The sequence below is a fragment of the Triturus cristatus genome, chromosome 8 (genome assembly GCF_964204655.1).
Source record: "Triturus cristatus chromosome 8, aTriCri1.1, whole genome shotgun sequence".
Taxonomy (NCBI): Eukaryota; Metazoa; Chordata; class Amphibia; order Caudata; family Salamandridae; genus Triturus; species Triturus cristatus.
In genome coordinates, this window is record NC_140591.1 from 1,327,272,317 (window position 1) to 1,327,295,949 (window position 23,633).

Genomic DNA, 23,633 nt, shown 5'->3' on the forward strand with positions numbered 1-23,633 from the left:
TCTGTGCTGTGTAAAAGCGTCGGTCTGGGATCAAACGGGACATCACACGCCAGGACATGACCCAGGCAGGACGTTACGCCAGACCAGAACGGCCGAATCGCCACGCAACCCCACACACTGTGTAGAAATGATCCATCATCCATGTGGCAGCGGAGACAGATCAGAGATTGGATTGCAACCATTTTCCTGAGCCTATGGCAAGTGTAATACACCCTATGGCGTTATTTGACATCGGTCGCCGTTCAGGGGGCCTACTGTTCCTATCTTCAATAACACAAACTGGCTAAATTTTTCCCCTAAAGATTTACATTGCTCGTCCAAGTTGCATCCAGGCCTCAATAGTTAAGCTAATCCTTAACCAGTCTGTGCAGAAGGTGGTAATAATAAATATCTATGTACACCCCTGTTCTGCTCGATTTTCCCGGCCTTCTTGTGAGGAACAATGATGGAATGTGACTTCAGTCTCTTATCATTCAAGTCTAAGGGTTAGAGTAGTGAATGGAGCCTATTTACTAGGCACCTCGACATGATTCTGTGCTCTTCCCCATAGATCAGGGCTTGCACACATAGCCTAGGGGATAGATTCGTTAGTATTAGGGATAACCTGTCCTGTAGTGAGGGTATTTCATGGAGCTGTGCTGAATTCAGGCCTGGTAGGCCTCAAACGGGAGAGACTCCATCTTTCTTTCTGCTCCGGCAGCTTGGGATGCTTCTAGGTCAAATGTAATGTTTTAGTTATGAGGTGTTATTCGCTTGGAGAGAACCGGTTCAGGCCGGCCCTTATCGAAGGATTGTATTTTTCTTCATGCCGAAGACACTACATCAGGCCGGCCGGCTGGGAACGTGTCCTTGGTACGGGGAGGTACAAGAATTTGGTGGGCGGCAGGTTACAGGCCGGAATTTTCCATGAGGAAACGCACCTCTATATTAGTGAAAGTCTGAGGCAGTTACATGTTCAGTCCGTAGGCGGCATCTAGCCATTAGCAGTAAAGCTACTACTTATTCCAGGGAAGACAGGCGCCATCTTGAAGGCGGGAAAGAACCGAGAGACAGATACTCTCCTAGCAGAATAGCCAGAGAGGAGAGAGTAGCCGAGAAGGAAGAGGTCCCAGTGACTCGGAGAAGGGTGAAGAGAACAGCGCATAGTGGTGCAGACATGTATCCGTGACTGCGGAGGTGTGACTTCCAGGCGAGCCGAGGCACAGACGAGAAGGGAACCTAGATGACCACTGAGTGCAGGCTACATACTACTAAGGTGATGTCGACCCTTTCTTATTAGAGTGTACAACTTAATCCTTCACTTTTCTTTGCAGGTTATGTGTTATATCGTAATGTTATGTGATTGTGTATGTAATGAGTAATAAAGTACCCAGTTTGTAGTGAACCAACATGTGCTGCGTGTTCTTGTATGAGAGGGTAGCCTATTCTTCTAGTCAGCTGCGGCTACATGAACAGATGTTAACCCTGATCAGGTAAGTGGTAACTGAATAAGGGAAAGAGGAGCCCCTCGAACCTGAGAACAGGCTATGCTCGAACTGGCAATCCTTGTGTGATCTGATGAATAGTGAGACTGATTCCCTTTTTGTATGTTATGGTGATCATAGGATGAACTGTCGTATGAGACTGCCGTCTAGGTAGAGAGGTCTGGATTCGTATAGGATCGCGAGGCCGCCACTTGTGATACTGTCGTATGGGCAGAGAGGTCTGGATTCGTATGGGATCGCGAGGCCGCCGATTGTGCTGAGACTGCCGTCTAGGTAGAGAGGTCTGGATTCGTATGGGATCGCGAGGCCGCCACTTGTGATACTGTCGTATGGGCAGAGAGGTCTGAATTCGTATGGGATCGCGAGGCCGCCACTTGTGATACTGCCGTCTGGGTAGAGAGGTCTGGATTCGTATGGGATCGCGAGGCCGCCACTTGTGATACTGTCGTATGGGCAGAGAGGTCTGGATTCGTATGGGATCGCGAGGCCGCCACTTGTGATACTGCCGTCTGGGTAGAGAGGTCTGGATTCGTATGGGATCGCGAGGCCGCCGATTGTGCTGAGACTGCCGTCTGGGTAGAGAGGTCTGGATTCGTATGGGATCGCGAGGCCGCCACTTGTGATACTGTCGTATGGGCAGAGAGGTCGGGATCCGTATGGGATCGCGAGGCCGCCACTTGTGATACTGCCGTCTGGGTAGAGAGGTCTGGATTCGTATGGGATCGCGAGGCCGCCACTTGTGATACTGTCGTATGGGCAGAGAGGTCTGGATTCGTATGGGATCGCGAGGCCGCCACTTGTGATACTGCCGTCTGGGTAGAGAGGTCTGGATTCGTATGGGATCGCGAGGCCGCCGATTGTGCTGAGACTGCCGTCTGGGTAGAGAGGTCTGGATTCGTATGGGATCGCGAGGCCGCCACTTGTGATACTGTCGTATGGGCAGAGAGGTCTGGATCCGTATGGGATCGCGAGGCCGCCGATTATAAGAGGTCTTGGTATGTATAGTAGGAATTCCCTGTCCTTAGGAGGTAGATATGTGGTTGCACTATTGTAAATAGGCCCTAGGGAGGGGGTAACGTTCTGGCTGGGTCAGTGAGGCTCTGATGAGCGGGTTCTATCTGATCCGAAAACCCAAGCAGAACAACCCCAAAACACAAATTAAAGGTAGCCAAGGAGCTGATCAATGAAGTAAAGAGTAATGGAAGAAGAGGACACAGACAACATCATCTTGGCTGGAGATTTTAATATGCACCTCCTAGGACGTGACCAGGACGAAGACTCTACACAAGATCTTACAGGTGCATGGGGAATTCCGACTCAAGGTCCCTCAAAAAAAGCCAAACCAGCGAGATGCTCGAATTACCTTTTTCCAGAACTAGAGCATCTAAACTTGAGAGCAGTAAATGGTAGTCTTAAGGGGGACAATCCTCCAGCACCCACATACCTCTCATTTAGATTTTACATTTGCCACTTTAACTTTGTTCTACAAAATAGCCTTTTTCCAAATAGGCAATAATGAATTTAGTGACCATATGCCACAAGAACTGTAACTTAAAGCAAACTCAATTTTATTATTGGAGGCCGACAAAACCATCGTTTCTGCAGAAACAACAAACCTCAACTGATTAAGGTGTAATTCAATAAATATAGAAGCAGTATCAACTACTGCCAAAGAACTACTCAATCAAGCACAGGACAGTATAATTCAGCCACTGGAAAGCTGGGAACAATTTGCCATGTCTCTTGGCAATAAAATTACAACCAAAACCTGTCCGAAACAGAGTAACAGAACAGTTCTGCGAATGACGAAGGCAAGGAGCCCAGTCTAAAAAAACCTGAAACAAACTATAAATCATACCCTAAGGCAACTCCGAAAATCACCGGTAAACCAGAGTTTGCAGCACTCCCTCTACAAATTGAAGGTTCTTTTTAAGCGAAGAAGATGGGGCAGCAAAAGAACTAAGAACAATGAACTTTGGGCTAAACTTCTTTATGATGCAAAACCGAAAAATAGCACTGAGTTTTGGCAATCTGTTAACAGACCACAATGGTCAAACCATCTCGACATAAATTCCCACATTACGAAGCAGCCTGGGTAGATTTTCTTTTTAACCATTTTAATGAAGCATAGCAAAAAGCAGCCCCAACGCTCTCTTGGGAATTGAAAGCACCAGCAGGCCTGCACAGAAAGTAACATACCATAGCCCATCCCTTTCAGAGGAAAGACTGCGCAGTGACAATCCAACAGTAACAGGAGACGGAACCAACATCAGCACAAAACCGTTCACTCGGAACAAGGGAGGAGCATAACAGCCCTGTAGTACCACAAATATAGAAACAAATAGCAAGGGGTAGACAGGCAGGAGCTCCCGGCCCCAACGGCATTCCGCTAATACTGTTCAAATATGACCCGGAATTTTGGAGCAACACATTAGCACCAGTTTTTAAACACACATCCAGAACGTCCACAATTCCTGATTCATGGAGAGGCTCAATCATAAGCCCAATCTACAAACAAGGCGAGAGGTCCGCGCCGAAAAACTACCGCCTGATAGCCCTCATAGACATCGGGGCTAAATATACCGCAGGGTTCATCTTAAACGACCTAGCCACTTGGGCTTCTGAGAATCACATAACTTCGCCAACGCAAACAGGATTCCGGCAAGGACAAGATACAATAACAAACATTATGGCGTTGACCTTGCTCATGGACGCAGAGAAACATACCACCTGTTTCTCTGCTTCATAGACTTTACAGCTACGTTCGACCACGTCGACCGAATAAAACTCTGGAAAACACTGGACGGCTGGGGGATACCCCCCTTAGTCCAACTCAGGAATCTGCATACTAATACATGGGTCAGGATAAAGCTAGGTGCTGGTACATACATCAAAAAAATATCCACCTCAAAAGGGCTGAAACAAGGATGCGTCCTAGCCCCATTGCTTTTTAACCTTTTCTTAGCTGATCTCCTGGGGGAACTGGATAGATGTACAGACGATGCACCAAAACTAGGAAATACGACATTGTCAAACTTGTTATACGCCGATTATCTAGTTTTCATAAGCCGGACCCCTATCGGACTCCAGCATCGCCTGAATGCGACTTAGTCAGTTTTTCACAACGGAATGCATTAAAAATAAACTTTAATAAAACACCCTAATTGGTTCCTGGACGGTCATTGTTTAGACCAAGCAGCAAGCTACAAATACCTGGAGTTAATACTAAACCTAAACAACTCGTTCAAACCACAGATGGCATCTATGCGGAGAAAGGGGGTAATGACTTACCTAGCCATAAAACCATTGAAGAAGTTGCTGCCGGACCTGACGAAGTTGCTGGTGGACCGGACGCTCGACCCTCTGTTAAGGGTCCTGTGAGCTAAACTACAGCCCACAATATCATATGAGAGCGAATCGATAAAAGGGAAAGATGCAACAATCCTTGACAATATAATAACTAATTCATATCGAGTGATAGTCCAACTCTCCCGATATGCTTCCCCAGCCCAAATACCGTTGGAGTTTAGGCTCCAAAAAACAGACAATAGAAAAAAGGGAAAGAAGGGGAGCATATGTGAAATGCTGGTATAAAATTTGAAGGAGATGAGGAAGGATCCCTGAACAACCAACTCTGGACGGAACTGTCTCGCCCCGAAAAATCGCCAGACAGAGAGTATCTGCAAGAATCCATCAAACTTTTAGGTCTGACAGACCTTTGGAATATTTCAATGAATCATTCCGTTTTTAAACAAGCTGTAACAAAGGTAACTCGTCTAATATCTCTCATAGAGGATAAAAAAGCATTAGCCAAACGAGTTCACGGCTGGGTGGTACTGAACACGCACAACGCACTTAAACCCCAACCTTACTTGAAAAAGGAAATAAAAATCACCACCAAGGAAAAATACCTAAAACTCCGCATGGGGGTCGGGCCTTTCGATCATTTCCTACCTCCTTGGAAGAGAAGTGGTGGCGACCAGCTTTGTCGTTTGTGGCCGTGGCATAGAGGACGTTATCCACGTTATATGCATCTGCAGCAACCTAAAAGATATAAGGATAACCTGGCTAAAAACCAATGTTCAGGCAGCATGGAGTTAAGACCTGCAGACAGGCGGTAATGCTGTTTTTGATATAACTGCAAAAAGATTGAAAAACTCGTCCATACTGGCTACATTTTCATCAGAATAGACACTGTCTGGATCAACCTTTACAGACTTATGAGATCATGGAACAGAAGGTTTTAACAACTTGAGTCCAACCCTTAATTACTTTTTTTTCTATTTATTTATTGTTGGAAAAAATTTTGGGTCTTTTAATAGTGCCTTTTATTGCATAAGAGCTAGATATCTTATTTTAAATATATTAATTTATGCAATGGTTTTAATTAATCAAGCATGATAAAAAATGTACTTTCTTAACTATGGAAGTATTTGAACTGGATTAGTCTGTATCTGGTAGACACTGCTGCATATCGAGGACTGTCCAGAGCCACGGCCCAATCGTCGTCTGTAAGAGTCAGCAGGTCGGCGGCCCATGCCTCCCGGGTTTTGTGGAGAGTGGTCTTAGTATGTGTGATGAGTGTCTGGTAAATTTGTCGGATTTTGTGAGCCCCAATATCCCCCATCAATAAGCGACCCTCCAACTTATGGAACTCTGGTAAAGCCTCCAGCTGCCGGATCAGGGAGGTCCGGGCACGGCGGAGTTGCAAATAGCGATGAAACTGCGATTTGTGAAGATCAAAATCAGATTGCAGCCTCTGAAAGGATTTAAGAGTGGTGCCCTGCATAATATGGAGATACCAATAAAGTCCTACTTATTCATTTTTAATGTGACACCTGTGGATTTTAGTTGTATTGAAAATGTAACAAAGTCAATAGAATAGGGTGGTCAAATTTCTCCACATCACCTGGCTCCATTTTTTCATTGCAAGGTCTTCTTTTGGTAAGTCTTTGGCCAGTGAACAAGACTGCAACTCCCAGGATGATCTTTTGTTTGTTTTCTCTACAAAGATGACCTAGATCCTTTACCTACTTTTTTTTTTTTAAATTGCTCTTCTGGGGATTGTACTCCCAACCACTGTCTCTAATGCTACTGTTTATTTTCATGCTATCCCCTACAGTGAAGCTAAGAATAAGACATAGTTGTAAATCATCTAGATAGTGTCTTATCTTGATATTTAGGCGTTCCAGTTGTAAATCTAGATGGGGGATTTTTTGGTATGGGTGCTTTCCAAGAATGTCTTTTTGAGAATTTCACTTGGAGGTACTAGTTAACTCACTCTATTTACTTTATTGGTATTTGGCTCCCCAAATGAAGTGAGGCACTATCTATCCTGCTCAGATTGCTTAATGTAAGAGAGGAACTGGAATTCACATGTTCCTGCAAAAGACTTGCATGTCTGTGGGATAATACTTGCTGAGCCCAAGCAATTTATGTACCTTGGTCGTCCCGGTGTGTAACTGGGTCTGCATGTGCTGCAGATGGGCAGTCATCCCTGCTCAGGAGGTGCATCCTATTAATTGGAAAGTGCACAGTTGTGGATCCATGATTCAGACGCAATGCATGGTCATTCTTCTTCTGTTGCCGGACTGGCCATCCCTTGTCCTGCTCTATGTCCTTGTGCTCCTTGTCCATTAGTATTATTTTCCAAGCAGCATTTCTAACCTTCCTCCCCCTTTGTGAGATTTCATGGAACTTTAAAAAAAAATAAAGCGGTATTCCAAAATGATAATCATGTGATCTGCCGAGAACTCAACAGAACTTAGGAGCCAGTGCTTTTATGATTCTGGGTCTGCTGTTAGGAAGGGCAAATGAATTATGGAGGTAGTACAGTGGAACTATTTTTGATTAAATCTATGCCCTCTGCTTTTGACCACTCCCAAATATTTAGTATGGTTTGATGATAATCTCAAAGAGGTTGAAAATGCATAAATAATAGCATGACAAATATCTGAATAAATTGACACCTCCCCCCCCCAACCCAGGTGTGTACCATCTGTTAATTGTTTTTTCTTTAGGAAAATAATTTGTGTTCGGATTGTGGTATTGAGTGGACTGCAGTCTATGTATATATGCAGCAGAAGTGCACCTCCTGGTTGGCTTTTTAGGTGTTTAGTGGGTATTCAATTTATACCATGCAGGAGTGAAACTGATCGTGTCAATTTTCCAAATTCAATAATGTCGTGTAATAAATTCATTAAACAGTGTCTTTTCTTTTCGAAACCCAGGAGCATAGGAATTTGCCTTTTATGCGTGAGTTGAGATATCTATTTTCACTTCTGGTTGGTTCAAAAAGAAAATACGTTGATCCGTCAAGAGCTGTGGACATACTGAAAGATGCTTTCAAGTCTAATGATTCTCAGCAGGTAAGAATCTACAGGATGCATTCAAGATTTGTGCATTTTATAAAGCCCCTAATAAAGGCTCAATATTGTTTTGTCCTAATGGCTTTTTATAATTCCTTTCTGGAAAAGTGGGGAACAAACTATGATCTTTATTTTTCTATGTTATGAGACGCAAGGGCAGACCAAAATCACTTTCACTTCTACTTATAACATGTATGTCTTAAGATTAATAATATAAGTGGGATGGGATGAAACTCGTTTTTTTGATCTCTGAATATATAAAAATTGAGAACTAGAATGTTGAAGGTCTGCTTAAAGACCTACATGCTTCATCTGAACTCTTTTTAAATTGGTGCACCTGAATGAATGAATAAATACTAAGCCATTTTCAATGCGCCCAGCTGTCTAACAGACGTCCCGGCGCTGCTGACTGAACACATGAGTGGGAAAGCTGTTCATAACTGTTAATATGCCTGCAACAAACAAAATGACAGTAGTTTTTCCAAATGAAAATTCGCTAGGGGAGGCACAGATATTAAATGGGAGAGCGTTCTAGAGTTTGGGGGGCAAAAAAAGACGCCCCTCCAACAAGCATGACGTACAGTGGGTGCCACCAGCAACAACTGATTATATGTTCTTGGAGACCTTGAAGGATGGTCATTCTAAATTCTATTTCTCGTATAGAAGGGACCTTTGTTTTCAAATGCCCTAAAGGCAAAAAGAAGACATTTAAAAAGGATACACTGATGTACAGGGAGCCAGTGTAAAGACTTCAAATGTCCTGATATAGATTCCTGCCTGGAGTTGTTCAGCAAAAGCCTAGCAGCGGCATTCTGCATCTGCTCAGTTAAGTTATTTGTGGTCTGAGTAAAATTCATTTATGCTTTCAGAAAGGGTCGTACTATAATAGTTTTCCTAGTCGTTTTTGAATGAGGTTTCGATGGGAGTCTTGCACTCTTCAAAGTCATGCTCCTGTCAATACTACTTCCAAGTCAGTATCTTTTTTTGACAGAGCAAAGGTTTTAGTGTAGCTGGTATTGGAGTACGTGTTGTTGGAGGTATTTCAATGTCTAGTAGCACCTAGTATTGTAGAATTGTGAAGTATGTGGTGTTATAACTCTTTAACAACAATGAAAGCGATTGCAAAGTGAGCTCTTCAGTGTTTCTTTGCCAACACGTCTTCAGTACAAGCTTTGCTAGGGTCCTTGCCATTTATACTCTGCACTTTAGAGGAAGTGCAATACAAAGAACATGACCATTTTCCAGTTTTAATGCTGCCCAAAGCTAGTACCCCTGTTATATTTTAGCAAGGGCTTATTTCTAATGTATGTTCTTTATATTGGTGGCACCTACTATGCTTGCGAATGGTCATTAAGTAGCCTAAATTCAACATAACCGATTCAATTCATGCAATCCAAGCGTGGAGATAAAATTTCAATACATAAGTGCATCTATAGACCTGGTACAGTGGTTCCTGCCTTTAATGTAAGTATGGTAATAGTTTTTTCTGGACTGAGATGACAAAGATCCTGTGAAGGCAGTCCATCTGATGAGCTTAATAACATTTAGCTGCTTGGTTGCTTCAAAAGTTCCTACCCAATTGTTTTAGATAGAGATGGTTTATTTTAGTAAAAGATTTATGTAGCACCAATCTTGGATCAGGGGATAGAGTATTTATTGAAGTGGTGAGCTTGTGTCCTTATATTGATCTACGGTTGTATGGGAAATATAGGTTTTGAAACCCTGGTTTTCTCTGCCCTGGAGGAAAACTAGGCTTCCTACAGGCGATGTGGGGATGCTAATCCACCATATCCTCCTGGGTTCTGTACACCTGAGAAATGTGGTGGATGGTGGGCAATGCTCTTGTCTCACCGACAGTTCTATCACTTGTGGGTTTGCACTGCTGCTGTCTGCTGTCCAGCTCTCTTTGAAAGCGTAGTCCGCAGCTTCAGATAGTGTTGGGTCGGGAGGTAGAGGGGAAGGGTGGCATTACTACAGATTTGTTTTGTTTGGTGGGGTTTCACTGCCCATGTTGGACATGGATAGTGACAGTACCCAGTGGGTGTTTTTTTTTTATATATGATGGAGGAGTGTAATGAGGGTCTGATAAAGCCGCAAGTTAAGTCGAATGCCAGTTATTTCTTTTCATATTTAGATGGAGTGGGAGGAGGATAGAGAACACCACCCGGTGTTGGATTGAGTGTCTGGATACTTGGATCTTTTAAGGGGAGTCTGAGGAATGTGAGGACATGTTGTGCGTGTCTTCACTACCCGGCACTTCTGATCTGAGGAGGGGAAAATAACTTGGGGAAGGGGCAGCCAACATAACATAAGATAGATTGGTAATTATCAACAACATTGATTTTCCACCTCAAGATTCTGGTCATCGACCCTTTAGATATACATTTAAGAGTCGTTATCCCATTTTGACTAAGCTACTCTCCTAAACCTCTGGGTCTCCAGGATGACTTGTCCTACACCATTGAGCCTTTCAAATTAGCGCCAGGCTAGTAAATTGTCAGATTTAAATAAAATGAATACAATGAAAAAACAATCGGCAGTTTTCATAGGATAAAGGAAAATAAGGGCATGACCTGGTTGAACATTCACTCGTCATGAGCCCAGGCAGCCTTGTCAACAACCTAAAATGAAAGTTAATGGAGCCCAATGGCCCAACCTATGGATGAGCAAATAACTTGTACCAAAGTACGGTAAGAATTAACCTCTTCTGTGCCCATGACGAGATAGTCTCGTCATGGAGCACGGTCGCGCTGTGCCCATGACGAGACTATCTCGTCATGAAACCCACCCGCGTGGGAAACGCCCGGCACAGGAGGGGGAAAGGGCGTGGCACCGAAGGGGTTAAGGGTGATTGACCATTTGTGCTAAAACGGCTGAGTGCCATTCTCTGTAGACTGCAATTTTAACACAAATGAATCAACACATTTTGTTACCTTACATGTAAGTGTTCTGTTTGTAGCAGGTATTCAATTGTAAATAGCTGGTTCTGCAGTTTGTATGGAAAGAGTCTCAAGATTTTTGCAAAGTAATTTAGGCTAGGTGCAAATGTGATGAGGTATAGATTCATCTTTGGAACCGCACAACCTACAACAATGACACTTCAATTTGGGCTTTTAATCAGCTATAAGGAGTAAGAGCAAATCCTCTTGAGTGAATTTACAACAAATTTGGTGTTTCAGTGAATCAGTCTGATAACGTTGAGGGACCAGCTAGGAATATGTAATCTGGGTGGATTGGACCCTTTATACTGTATTAGAACTGGAGATAGCCACTTAGGAGGAGAGTACTCTTATTTTTAATCACTTTTTTAAATTGATCTTGTGAGACCCTGTGCTCCTATATGACATTAATTCCTAGTCAGTCTATAATCCCCTTATACTAATTAGACCATAATGACTGCGGGCTTTGTGTCTTTTCTTTTTCTGCCCTTAGATATATTGAAGGGATACTTGAGAGGTCTGGTGTAGTCTTAAACTATTATTAATAAATAATTCAATAACAAGATGTCTAAAATATAGGCCATTCATAAACTCCAATCTCAGATGAGTTGGTGGTCAGATCATTTGAAGATTAAAAAATTAACTTGAGGCATTTGCCTAAGACTTTGTCCAACATTGTGCTCATTTAAGCTCCAAAAATACTGAGTATCGGAGATTAGATGAGACCAGTGGAGAAATGTTTGCTTTCAGCACCATTAATATAGAGCCAGCTGTTGGACTGCATTGATATACAGCTTCCTTAGCGAGAGTTGCAAGAAGGTGCACTTTATTTTCACTGTGCTCTGTTGAGTTTTCACTCTAGCATGCCTTCACTTGCATCTAGAGTGCAACAAAGGGTTCCGCTGGGTCTGCTAGACACCACCATTTTTGATCTTATTTATATTGAACAGTAGGTCGTTTTCATGGCAGAAGTCCCTCTCTAGGTTATCAGGCCTGTGTGTTTAGGGGTGTATGGGAAAAATAGCAACTTTATTATTTACTTCACTGACCTTATCTGCAACTTGGTTCTACCACCAGCCCCTGTTGAGCTCTGGGCCCTTTTTCTTGACCAAGTGTATTTGAAAATCTACAGGCTTTTTGTTCTTCAAAATATTTTTTAAAACTTAATTTTCTTAGAAGGTAAAATTTACTAAACACTTCAACTTCTAGTATATAGTCCAGGATCATGAATATAATCAATAAATGTATTGATCTATTTAAGTTAAATAACTTCATAATGTTATCTAAGCAAGTGGGGAAGGGAATTCATTAAGAATCACTAAGTTTTAACATTTACTCTCTCCTGTTCCTTGGTTGGGATACAGGCATGATTGGCCTCCCAAGCGTACTTGCAAGACATGTATACGATATTTCCTTATAACCCATGCTTCTAGCATTGCCAGAAGCAAGTCTTTTATGAATTATAGTGGCCCCAATTAAGATATCTGGCGGACTTGAGTCTGCCCGACACCGTTTCAGTGTGGGAACCGACAGACCGTAGGTCGGTGGTTCCGAGCACACTATTACAATGTGACCGCACATGGTGTGGTTGCAAACTCCCATTTCCGTATGGAAGCTTGTGCAACATTTGGAAACCGGCAGCAGCAGAAGTTCCCGTAGAGAAAAGGGAGTTCCTGTAAATACCTACACTGCGTGGCAGGCACCCCGCAGAGGCATAGGAACCCTGCTAGGGTTCCCCCAAAGTCGCTTTCCGACTGGCTTTTTCATGTCGGAAAGACCGACGTGAAAAGCCTGTCCAAAACCGACCTCACAATTCCGACAGCGGAAACGCCATCCGTAAGGGATTATGTTGTGGTTTCCGATTGAACCCGTCAGAACCCAGCTGGAATGACAGGCCTGTTTGACTTCCGACCGTCATAATAATAACACGGCGGTCGGAAGTCAAACTAAGGATGTTGGTCGGAAAGCTTTCCGGCAGACATGCTGATGAGGCCCTAAATGTCTTATAGCGTCTCGAAATTCCAATGATACAAGTTATTCCTCCTAGTCAATAATGCCTTGTCGTTCTGCCTACTTTAAATCTCCATGACCTTACTTGATCTTGCATCCTTTAATATGATTATCCTTTTACACAGTTCCTTTGTGGCTTCATTCCAGAACATATTGATTCTTGAGTATTTTGTGAAAGGGTGCAAAGAGCTATCGATTACAGCCCTGTGCCTTTAATGCACTGTTGGTTTTACGGGAAGCAGAAGTAGATCACTTACATTAGTAAATGGGAAGTTAATAAATGTGTTCATAATACAGGAGCGGTGTTGTGATGGTAGGTGGCAGAAGGTAGGCCTGCTTGGTCAGTTGACATACCTCGCGCTCATGTTTGTTTCAATTGTGAACATAAAATTATTTTGTGCTGCAACATTTTTGTAGCGCTATGTAGGGCGTTGAAGCGCTTACCTACATGGGTACTACGCTACACTGTGTAGGGAGTTTGGTTGGGAGTTTGTTGTCTTTGTCTTGATCCTGTATCCCAAGTTTTCCCATGTTGTGTACGATGACCATCTAGGTGGGGTTATCGTGGTATGTGACGCAGCACTTAGCAGTGTGATGGATGAAGAAGTGTGAGCGAGAGGTGCTCAGTCTTCAGTAAACTTGCAGCTCTGCATGTCCCTTTATGTATTTCTTATGTTTATAGTCCACTTAGCTGGTTAGTGCACTTGGTTTTTCACTCAGAGGTATTTTGTTTCAATTTTATGGTCCAGACGAGGCATAGGTTAAAGGGAAAAATTGTGATGAGTTCTGCTGAAATGGACTTTAATATCATTCATATCTGATTGTCATTGTGGGAAGTTGAGAAGCTATTGTAGTATGTAATTTGTTGCCACCTGTAGTGGTCGACTAAATTTAAATTAGCTAGTGGCATGTGACAGATCTCTTGAATTATTTCATGCCCAGGGCTGGCTGCAGCACTACTCATAGTTTACTTGCACTCAGTTCTGTGATCTGCATGGTACAAGTTCTTTGCAGCAGGCACATTAACCCGCTGCACTACTTTATGATGAGTCAAAATTGCCACTAGATCAATATCTGATCTCTTTCTTCCACGAGAGATAATCACCAAAGTAATCTTGACATTTTTATTGTTACCTGAAAACTGCTGGACACCCAAGGAACTCTGCAGCACATGCTTTTAAACCCTAAAGTTATTTTAAACACAGAACAACCCCTGCCCCCCTTGCCCCACCGAGGTCAGCGACCGTTGCTGCTTCACCAGTCACACCGCCCTAAAACTGGTCCTTTCTACTATGCCTATTCATTTGGTGATGGGTGGTTTATTTCTGGTGTGGACTGGTACAGTACTGGGCAATGAAGATGACCCTTAGCGTTTTTTTCTTGTACTAGTGTAGAAGGGTCAAGCAGTAAAAGGGAATTATTATGAAGCCTATACGAACCACAATCGACTACTCAACCGCTGAGTGTTATGGTATTAATTCATGTTGTATTACAATTGCATTTATAAAGCATGTATTACCCCAGACGAGGTGGTATAGCGCTTTACACCAAGCATCGTACTGCTCTAAAGCTTAAAGTTAGTAGGTTTTTTTGATGGAAGAAAACTGCAAAACAGGAATATTATATTTTTATGTTTGTGCTGTAGATGTTCTTCCTCTTTGATTATCGGGCTGATTCATCTTGAACTGTGAAGTGTCTAAACAGAACTATTGTCCCTCCCTCCCCGTACCCACTCCCCTCACACGTCTAATTTGTGAAGCTCTATAGATCCTCTACAATCGAGCTAAGAATGCTTGTAAATAGCTAGGATCATAGTTCAGCTACAATAACAACTGTGATACTTCTACATTGTTTGAATCTGTTTTCGGCCTAAGTTACATTTCTGTATAATGTTACAAATGTATTTGCTCCTACACTGTGCTTGGAGCATCTGTATCCAATTTTTAGTGCTAGTTTAGCAATATTATGTAGGTGGCACACCACGATTCTTTCACTTTAGAAAGAGGACATAGGAGTACACCGCAGGAATAGTTTCCTCTTACGTTCACTCCAAAATGCACACAAGACTGCTATGGACATGTGGAGCATATTAGATCTGTTACAGTTGTGGTTAAGTGAAATGATCTCTATGAGTTAATATATGTGCTGCACCTCTAGGAAATGTGTTACTTTAATTAGATGAGGGATCCTGGTCTGTCCATTTCTTTGTCCCCTGCTATTTTTTGTTGACCTGTACATAAAACCCACCAAGCTTTCCCGAGCTGCCAGTTTACTTGCCCATTAAGGTTCTCTCTCCTAGGCATTTCTTTGAAATAAATTTGTTTCCACCAGCATTGCGGAGTCCAACCACAGTTCATTGTTTTGAGCAACCCTCAGTTTGCCTTGGAAAGTCCAGTTCTAGGGGAGAAACCGCCCTAACAGATGAAGGCGGGTAAGCTGTGAAAACTCCACATACCGAGTTGTCCAGTATAACATGCTGACTCAGATGGGTGCCGCCCACTCATAATGTAATCTAGACTGAATGCAGCATTACTCTGCATGACCATGCCGGGGCAATCTATGGCTTGCCGCTCAGGCCATTGTTTGGAAAAGCTTCCCATGACGCTGGTCCGACTTGAAGAAAGAGAAATTAAGGCTGTTGAGACCTGGCTTGGTTTAAGTACAGCTGTCACCTTCTTTATTAGTAAAGAGGATTGTGTTATAATGTAGTTAGCCACCTTCTGTCAAGCTGAGGCTGTAGTGACGTGCTCGCATTCTGTGGTGACCTGTTATGGGTGCCATGATTTGAATAAGGCAGTTCTGTTGCTAGCTGTGACCGTCCAAGAATTTCACCTCTGGCAGCACAATATGAATGCCCCCTGCCATCCCTCTCAATCATGGCCCCAGTTCCGAAAGCCAACCAAATCTTACTGGAGTCCTATTCCTTTATTCCTAGCTGAAGTATTCAGGCGACAGGCCTGCTTTTAACACTAATTATTTTCAACAGAAATGCTTCGGACCCCCAAGACACTTGGTCAAGGGCATCAAATGGGTGCTGTGAGGCAGGAGCTGGGACAGGCGGTAGCTTGCTTCACAGCGGACTGCCAGCTTGATTCCCAAGATCCAACTACGAGCTTTTTAACTGCAGCAACTTTAATATAGGCTATTGCAGCTGGATCGACTACAGCTACTGGCACCAGACGTGCCTCCTAATGGATCCTTGTTAAAGCATTTAAAGTGTACTCATTCCAATTACAGGGCTTCAAAAAGAGTCCTGTATTGTTATTTTTCGTCTCTTCCTCCCCGAGATGGGAGTGGGTAATTTGCATGTCTGCTGCCTTCCCTGAATATGGTAGCAGTATCACAGGATCGCTCTCCTGAATCGAACCCTGATTGCCTGTTACCCACGGTCACCATGTTAGGCACAGAGTACCATCAAAAGTTAATGGGTGAAACATCTGAATGCATCGTCGCCATCACGGGGTCAATCAATCAGCCCGAGGTTATCTAAAGTCACCAAAGCTGCCTGATTGGTCTTGGTCTGATAAACGCACGAATTATGGGAAGTCCGTGCTAATCGGCATGTATTGGCTTCAGAATTACCACAGCCATCCAAGTAACAGATGGAGCGATCAAAGGAACCATAACTGATTTAATGGGCCATTTGCTGTTGCACTGTACCAGCTGTTTGTACTTACATGAGCGTGGCTTAATATTTGAGACAATGCCACAGATGGATTATGCTGGAGTAAACTGTAAAAGTTTGGCACATTCTTAAGTTTCTGGTAGCAATATTTCAGGAGCATTTCCCTTCTTCCCCTAGCTGCACTAGTACAATCCTTAATTCGAAGGACTTGTCTGCTCTACCTTTTCCCAGACGCCTTAACAAGCCTGGTCAGTTTGGTTTAAGTAGGTGACCATATCTATTAATGCCACTGCAATGAAGTTGGTGTCTGTGCCGAGAGGCTGGTACGCTACTGCGCTGCAAACATATAAGGCCAAATTATTACTGTAACATATGCTGCAACACTGTCAGGCATTTCCTGCTATGTGACTGCAGCTACCATCAGATGCCAGTAAAAAAGCTCTCATAAAACTCCCTTTACCCTCATCTCACATTCTCGTTATTTCCATGTGCACATAAAATCCTAGCCCTAGCTCTAAAAATTGTGACTCAGGGAAGCTGCCTGATGAGTAAAACATAGTAGTTGAAATTTTTTATTTTTAGACCTTTTTGGTATTGCTGCAGTACTGCCTGCTTACAACTCTGTAACCTCTTCTTACCTGTTTTGCCTTGGGGAAGCTCCTTTCCTCTCTTCACCGCCACATTACTGGCTGCAGAAACTGAGTGGAATTCCCTTGTACCACTGTCCATATACTGTAATCTCACAAGAATTTTAGATAACATATGGCTAGTGGTGCTCTTAAAATCTTCGTTTAACTCAAACATATCACGGAGGGGGAATTTTGGCATACCACATGCGGTTGTACTTGCGGTCCCACTTGAAAAAACTGTTTCTATATTATTTATAGGCCAGCTCTAGTAACCTTAAATACTACTACATCACCCTACTCTACAAATGTAGTTGGCTGTAATCGTGCTTATTTAGGTACTGTCACTTCAGGCCCTTTCCTTATCAATCCAGGCATTTTGGTGGATGATTTAGGGAAAGCAGTGAACCAAAGGGTACACGGTTTGGCTGGTGTGGGAACACACCTTTTTTGTGGTTAACTTTCCTGGGGATAACGCTCTTGTCTGCAGTGTATGTGATTTCTTGATTAGTGTTTGGGGTCACCCTTTCGTCCCCAAAAAGCCATTGGCTGGTGTGATGGATAAGACATGGTATGGTGTATGATGGAGGGGGTATGACTACATTCCCTTCTTATGAGGCCAGTCTGCTTTTTGCTGCCTCCCCGCCCCCCTCCCCACTGGTACTGAGAATTTCGGTCCTTTCAATATGATAGTGGGCTAGGCAATCTGAAATGAATGCCCATGAGTGACCTGAGGAAGGTTTACAGTTTGTTGTAGCTAAGAGATTCCTATTCAATATGTAGGCCAGTCATGTGAGATGAATGAGCTGAGTGTTGCTGTTCTATAAATAGTGTAGATGTTGTGAAAAAGGAATAATGAGTGTTCAGACCATTCCTACTTGGAGAGGGTCCAATTTGTTGTCCGCCCCTTTCTGGAGTCTACCCTGCACTTGTGAGATCTTGTATTATCACACTAGCGGAACACAAAATGTGTTTCCACTTCAGCAGTGAGGGTAGGCTTAGATTGTTTTTTTTTTGTTTGGTCCTTGATCAAAAAGAATGAAAGTGCCATCTGTTATGGTTGTGCCAAAGCATGTCCCATCTTTACGAAACTTAATTACCAAGGCCTGCTTCATCTACTGAACTTCCAAAACAAGTGTTGTACGACCCTGTACCCCAACCATATCTAGCTGTAGATAGGACTCTCCTGCCTGTGCTGTATTGCCGGATGTCATGATATCAAGTATCATGGCCGCATTGTGGATTTTTTGGGACATCATTCCCTTGACAGTGCTCTCTGGGGGGAGTAGTTCCCCCGAGCTTACAAAACTTTCAACCTCTGTACCAAGGGCTGTATGCTGGATTCCAAATGGAGATGTCCGTGATGAACTTCTGCTGCACTGTTTTTGATTTGCAGTACCTTCTGAAGAGCAGGTCTGAATATATGCTGCCTAAGGTAGAATAGTATACAACACTAGTACGTTATGGCCTTTTTAACTGGTGTACTCCAATTACTATTACTGCTTCACATTTATTTAGTTCACAGTCCTTTGTTTTTAATTGTACCACGTATTTGAGACACACTTTTGATGATTGCAGTCCTCTGTTGCCCCGCCACCCATCATACACATGTACTGTACATTGCATATGTTTTCTATAGTGGTGACAACCATATGTATTACTTTGTTGTTCTTTCTAACAGCAAGATGTAAGTGAATTCACACACAAACTTCTGGACTGGTTAGAAGATGCCTTTCAGATTAAAGCAGAAGAAGAAGAAAGGTAACCTCTTAACACATTTTGTGAATGTGGCTTTCGTTTTTAAATCAATAAATTGCAAATGTGGATTTTCAAAAGACGAATATTCATTTAAGTACATTTTTGTCACATAGAGTTTTTAAAGATGAACCCTATCCTGCCTTCTTATGGTTAGTTCTATAATAGTTGTCTAAACATTTAACAATAATTTGTAACCGTTTTCAGTACAAGTTGATATTATTCAACCTTGGTTGTGTTAACAGGAACCAACAAGTTCTTGTTAGATTTGTCATGGTCTGCAGAGTGTGCTGCTGTTCAGCATTCTTGTGGTAGCCTGTTTTATTTATTTTTGAGAAAAGTATATCCTTCGTACTTTTTTTCCCCTTTTTTTCCTTTTATCTCAAGTAAACGGCCCTTTTCCACTGTGAAACAATGTTTTACTATAATGTTTTGGTCACTGTAGCGATTTGTATTTACTGTTTTGGCCTGTCTGCTTATTTGCTTTCCATGTCGAAATTGTATTCTGATGGTATGGATTGAATAGGACATAAGTTGTGCAGCATCTCTTCAACAAAGTCAGTAGTCTGTGATGTGCAGACCAATTCCCTACACTATATGCATGTGCTCCTAATAACTGTTGGGGCACATAGTATTATATCTTCGGACCTTTTAAACTAGGCCTCGATTCTGTTGATGCTTCCACAGATCGTATTGCTCAAATTCTTCTGAAGCTGAATTGTTTCCTGCACCCTTCAAGAAGAACTCTTCCTCTTTAGAAGACTGATTTTGAGATAAAACCCAAATCTCTGAGTTCACTGAATTCCTAGACATTCCTCAACACTATCAGACTCTGCTTCACAACTGGTCACCATCAATCTTATTCCTCATAAAAGCCTGATTCATTGGGTTTGGAGGTGGGAAGATGTCTTGATGTACATTAAGGATGTAGATTCCAACAGCGACCGTGAGCATTTGGGAATTCCTTTGCAGTTTAAGTAGGAATTTCCTCTAAGTCCTCATTACAGAGAGAAGTGGAAAGTGCCATATCAGAAGACTTCTAAATCTAGACCAGCTCAGTGTGCCCATGGATTGTAAAATTAATCTGCCTGTTATAAACTGTGTCTACTTATACCTCCACAGGCTGTGCACTCCATGACACAGGAAAGCAGGATGACTTTTCTGAGGTAAAGCTGAAGGACATCCAGGAAAAAGACTATGAAGCCAAACTCACTTGAATTCAAGTTAGTTGAGGGCCCATTGTTATAACAGTGGAGCCGAAACTTCCATAGTCTTGGACATTCACTGATTTGTATCTGTGGATTTAGCTGGGAACTTAAGGCGTATGTGCTGAACATACTCTTTAGCTGTTTTGAACATAGAAATAGAAATAGAAATATCGTTTTCTTTAAAAGGTAAAACTGAGCAAACATCATTGGTAATGGGGCATTTCAGCAATGCTCTTTCAAAATCCTTGAGTCCCTCATCAGTGCCAACAGTCTGGCCATATATGCTCATTCCTATATCATAAAAAGCTCATTTAAGCATGCAGGCATTAACTATAGTAGGACATAGCCCGCCCAATCAAATTGCTGCAAGCAAAATATTTTAATTCTCCAAGGCCATTTGATTTACCAGTACTACATCCTGTTTATGGCCCCACAGTCCGTGGAAGACTCTTATTTCTTCTTGATTTAGGATTCAGCAAGGATGGACAGATGGGTTATGGAAGCTCCAGTTTGAGTCTCCACATCTCCTCCTTATCAGTTTGGAAGAGAATGTCTTCATATTGCTATGACATGCAATGGTGCATATTACGTGACTTCAGGATTGCCGAATGTCCAATGGATATTAATTCAAGTGGACTGAAGATCATGTCGAAGATATATTTGTTGCCGTATATTTTTTGAGGGGGCAAAACCTTAGGATTATTTAAAAACAATATCAGTACATCAACTAATTATGGAAGCTAAAGTAATCCCAAGTCTTTAAAAATCAGAATGTGAGGTCCACACAGGCATTTGGACACATGCTTGTTCAATGCTCCCTGACTGCCCAGAAAGTAGTCCCAATAGAGCAGTTGATTTATATCATTGAGAGTTACTTCCAAATCACACACACTGCAGTCATTTAGTCCAATGTTCCCTGCAGAATCCCCCATCACTGTCCCAGCTGTGATAGGCTATGAGAAATAATTACTTTATTGCTATGAGTCATGGTAATATTAGTAGAAAGTCTCAGGTGATCTAATTTATCTAGAAGAGTAGTCGACAGTTTAACGTACAGCATCTCACTTTGTTGTAAAGTTACATCACAGAGATTTAGAACATCGCATAGTCTGTTTCTTACTTCAAACTTTTTTTCAACAAAAGAAAATATTTGACTCCTGGTTTTCACAGGCAAAATCTATAGGAAATTCAATATTGAAAGAATGATCAATGACATTTGTGTGCTATCTTCAACCTCTTCCACTTATTGTCAATGGCTGGACATAACTGAACCTCCTTAGCACGTAACTTGCAAGCCTTTTGTATGGATGGCTGTTCTTGTAGCCATGATGCCCCTGCACAACTACTAAGTGAGACTAGTGTACATTGAGAAGAATCCCAGGAAGAGCAAAAATCCAGATGCAGAAAAAATTATTCTCGATTGAAGACGGATAACTGAAAAGAGGAGAGCAGGGGTGCTCTGCTGGCATTAGAGAGACCTCAAAAGCACACCAGGAGAAATTAGGGCGAAACAGGTCCAACAAATGGAAATCCAAAATGATGGATAATAAATTAAGGGACCAAAAATCCAAGTGACAGCTGGCCAATGAGCCTGCCGAAAAATACTTCAATTGTGTTGCAACGCACTTAAACTGATTCCATCAGGCCAACTATATTGGAGAAACTGAAAATACAAAAGGTAGGAACTAGAAATTACCCACCAGAAGTGCAGAGTCCAGCTTGCTGTGAGAAGATTCCTGTAACTTGTGCCGTGGAAGCATCTGTCTTAGATAGGTGTACATGCTGGAATCACAAGGTCAAGAAAGCACAAGAAAATTGTTGAAAGAGACCTAGTTAGCATGGCTACAGAGTGTGGAGGAGCTGATGGGAGAATTGCCTGCACAACTTGGTTGAAGTAATAGTGCTCATAATGCCACCTATTTTCTGCAGCTCCCCAGTCCCTTCTGTGCCCCAGCTACTATGTTGTCCACAAGGCAAAATGTTGCACCTAGAAGGGAACAAACCAGGGCGTGTCCCTCTCGTTCTGAACAATTATCATTAAAGAGATTAATTTCTTCCAGCTGTGGAATTGAAATCAACTGTGGTTTTGTGTACGGATGTACATGTGGGTGCTAACCAATTAGCTGTCCTTCCAAGGTAAAAGACAAGAGTCTACTCTGTTCATAGCATGTGTGGCTATAGATGCACATGTTCGGTCTAATCCTGCAATCTAGTGTTGTGTGTGGACGTCTGCAAGTTGTTTTTCTTTGAAGAAGACTTTTGTGTCACAAGATGTGCTCCTGCCTTGGTTCTCAATTCGAATGGGCTTGGACTCCATCTTAGATTGCATTTTTCTGTCATCGAATTTGAACGTACACCAAGAGGGCTCAGAATTCGTCGTGCTCTTAACATATTTTTCAGGCCCATATTATTCTATTTTGACACAGATGTTTTGTAAGAGCAGTGTTCATGCTTCTCAATCGCTGTCTGTAGTCCAACTTAACCGGACATCTTCAGGGGACCGCCAACCAGTGCTTGACATCCTGGATGCCGGGTGGGGTATAGGAACTAGAGGGGGTGGTTGGAGTGGTGTTCATGGGCGTAGGAGTGGGGTGGAAGAATGAGGGGTTAAGGGGAGGTATGGTGGGGTAAGGGGGTCAGGAGAAGAGGGTCGGGCAAAGGGGTACAGGGGGTCCCTCCTCACAGGTCCGGGATTGCATGCACTTCCTCGCTCATTGACACCAGCAAATGCAGACTAGAACAGGGTGATGGAATGGACAACCTTCCAACATTGCTCCCTCAGTAACTCGAAGTATATATAGTCTGCTCATCAATGTCTGCAACCTGTCTCTTTCCTGACGACACTACCTCACCTACCGCTCATAGAAGAACATAAGGTCCCAAAAAGAGGTGCTGAGGGGCACCAAAGCACTCATCAACAGGCTTCCTCCGAAACAAGCATCCTGGGACCGGTTTCGGGGTAACACCCCTCATCAGCCAAGCTGCCTTGAATCGGGTGGCAAAGTGAGCAGGAGACCCACGTCTGGGCATACTCTGCCAACTTAAAGCGAACAAAGCAAACACACTAAAATGATGGACAGAGGGCTGATACTTTTCAGACACTCACCCCAGTCACTATGTTCACCATAAATCAATAGGTCATCTCAGACACCTAGACAACTCAACCTAGTGATCTAGCACCTGAGGTCCTAGAATTTCTAAACCTCCCTAGGAATACATGCCAATTCTACAGTCACTGTTCGATCTGGGTTAAATCCATCATCGTTCTTTACCTCACTTCGCCACCCCAGTTCAGTCCCAGCCATAAGAATATCAGTCTTTAGCCTGTTCCTCATGGGAACAGTCCAGCCCAAACTTCCAAGCCAAGTCTTCTCTGGACCGGAAACAAGCATCCTGGGTCTGGTTTCGGGGCAACACCCCACATCAGCCAGGCTAGCTTGAATCCAGTGGCAAAGTGAGCAAGGGATCTACGTCCGGGCATACCCTGCCAACTTAGGACAAGCAATGCAAACACAATAAGATGATGGACGGAGCGCTGCATCTTTTCAGACACTCACCCCCAGTCATTAGGTTTTCCCTAAGTCTATAGGTCATCTCAGACACCCAGACCCTAGACAA

General features: G+C 42.9%; 1 protein-coding gene across 3 annotated transcripts in view; it reads left to right on the forward strand.

Annotated features, from left to right (window-relative positions):
• Positions 1–23,633, forward strand: part of USP25 (ubiquitin specific peptidase 25) — a 439,609-nt gene that overhangs the window by 151,901 nt on the left and 264,075 nt on the right. For all 3 annotated transcript variants that reach the window (XM_085623051.1, XM_085623052.1, XM_085623053.1), the window contains exons 7-8: positions 7,715–7,852; positions 18,734–18,813. In XM_085623051.1, coding sequence (XP_085479177.1) covers positions 7,715–7,852; positions 18,734–18,813 — 218 coding nt within the window. The remainder of the gene's footprint in view (positions 1–7,714; positions 7,853–18,733; positions 18,814–23,633) is intronic.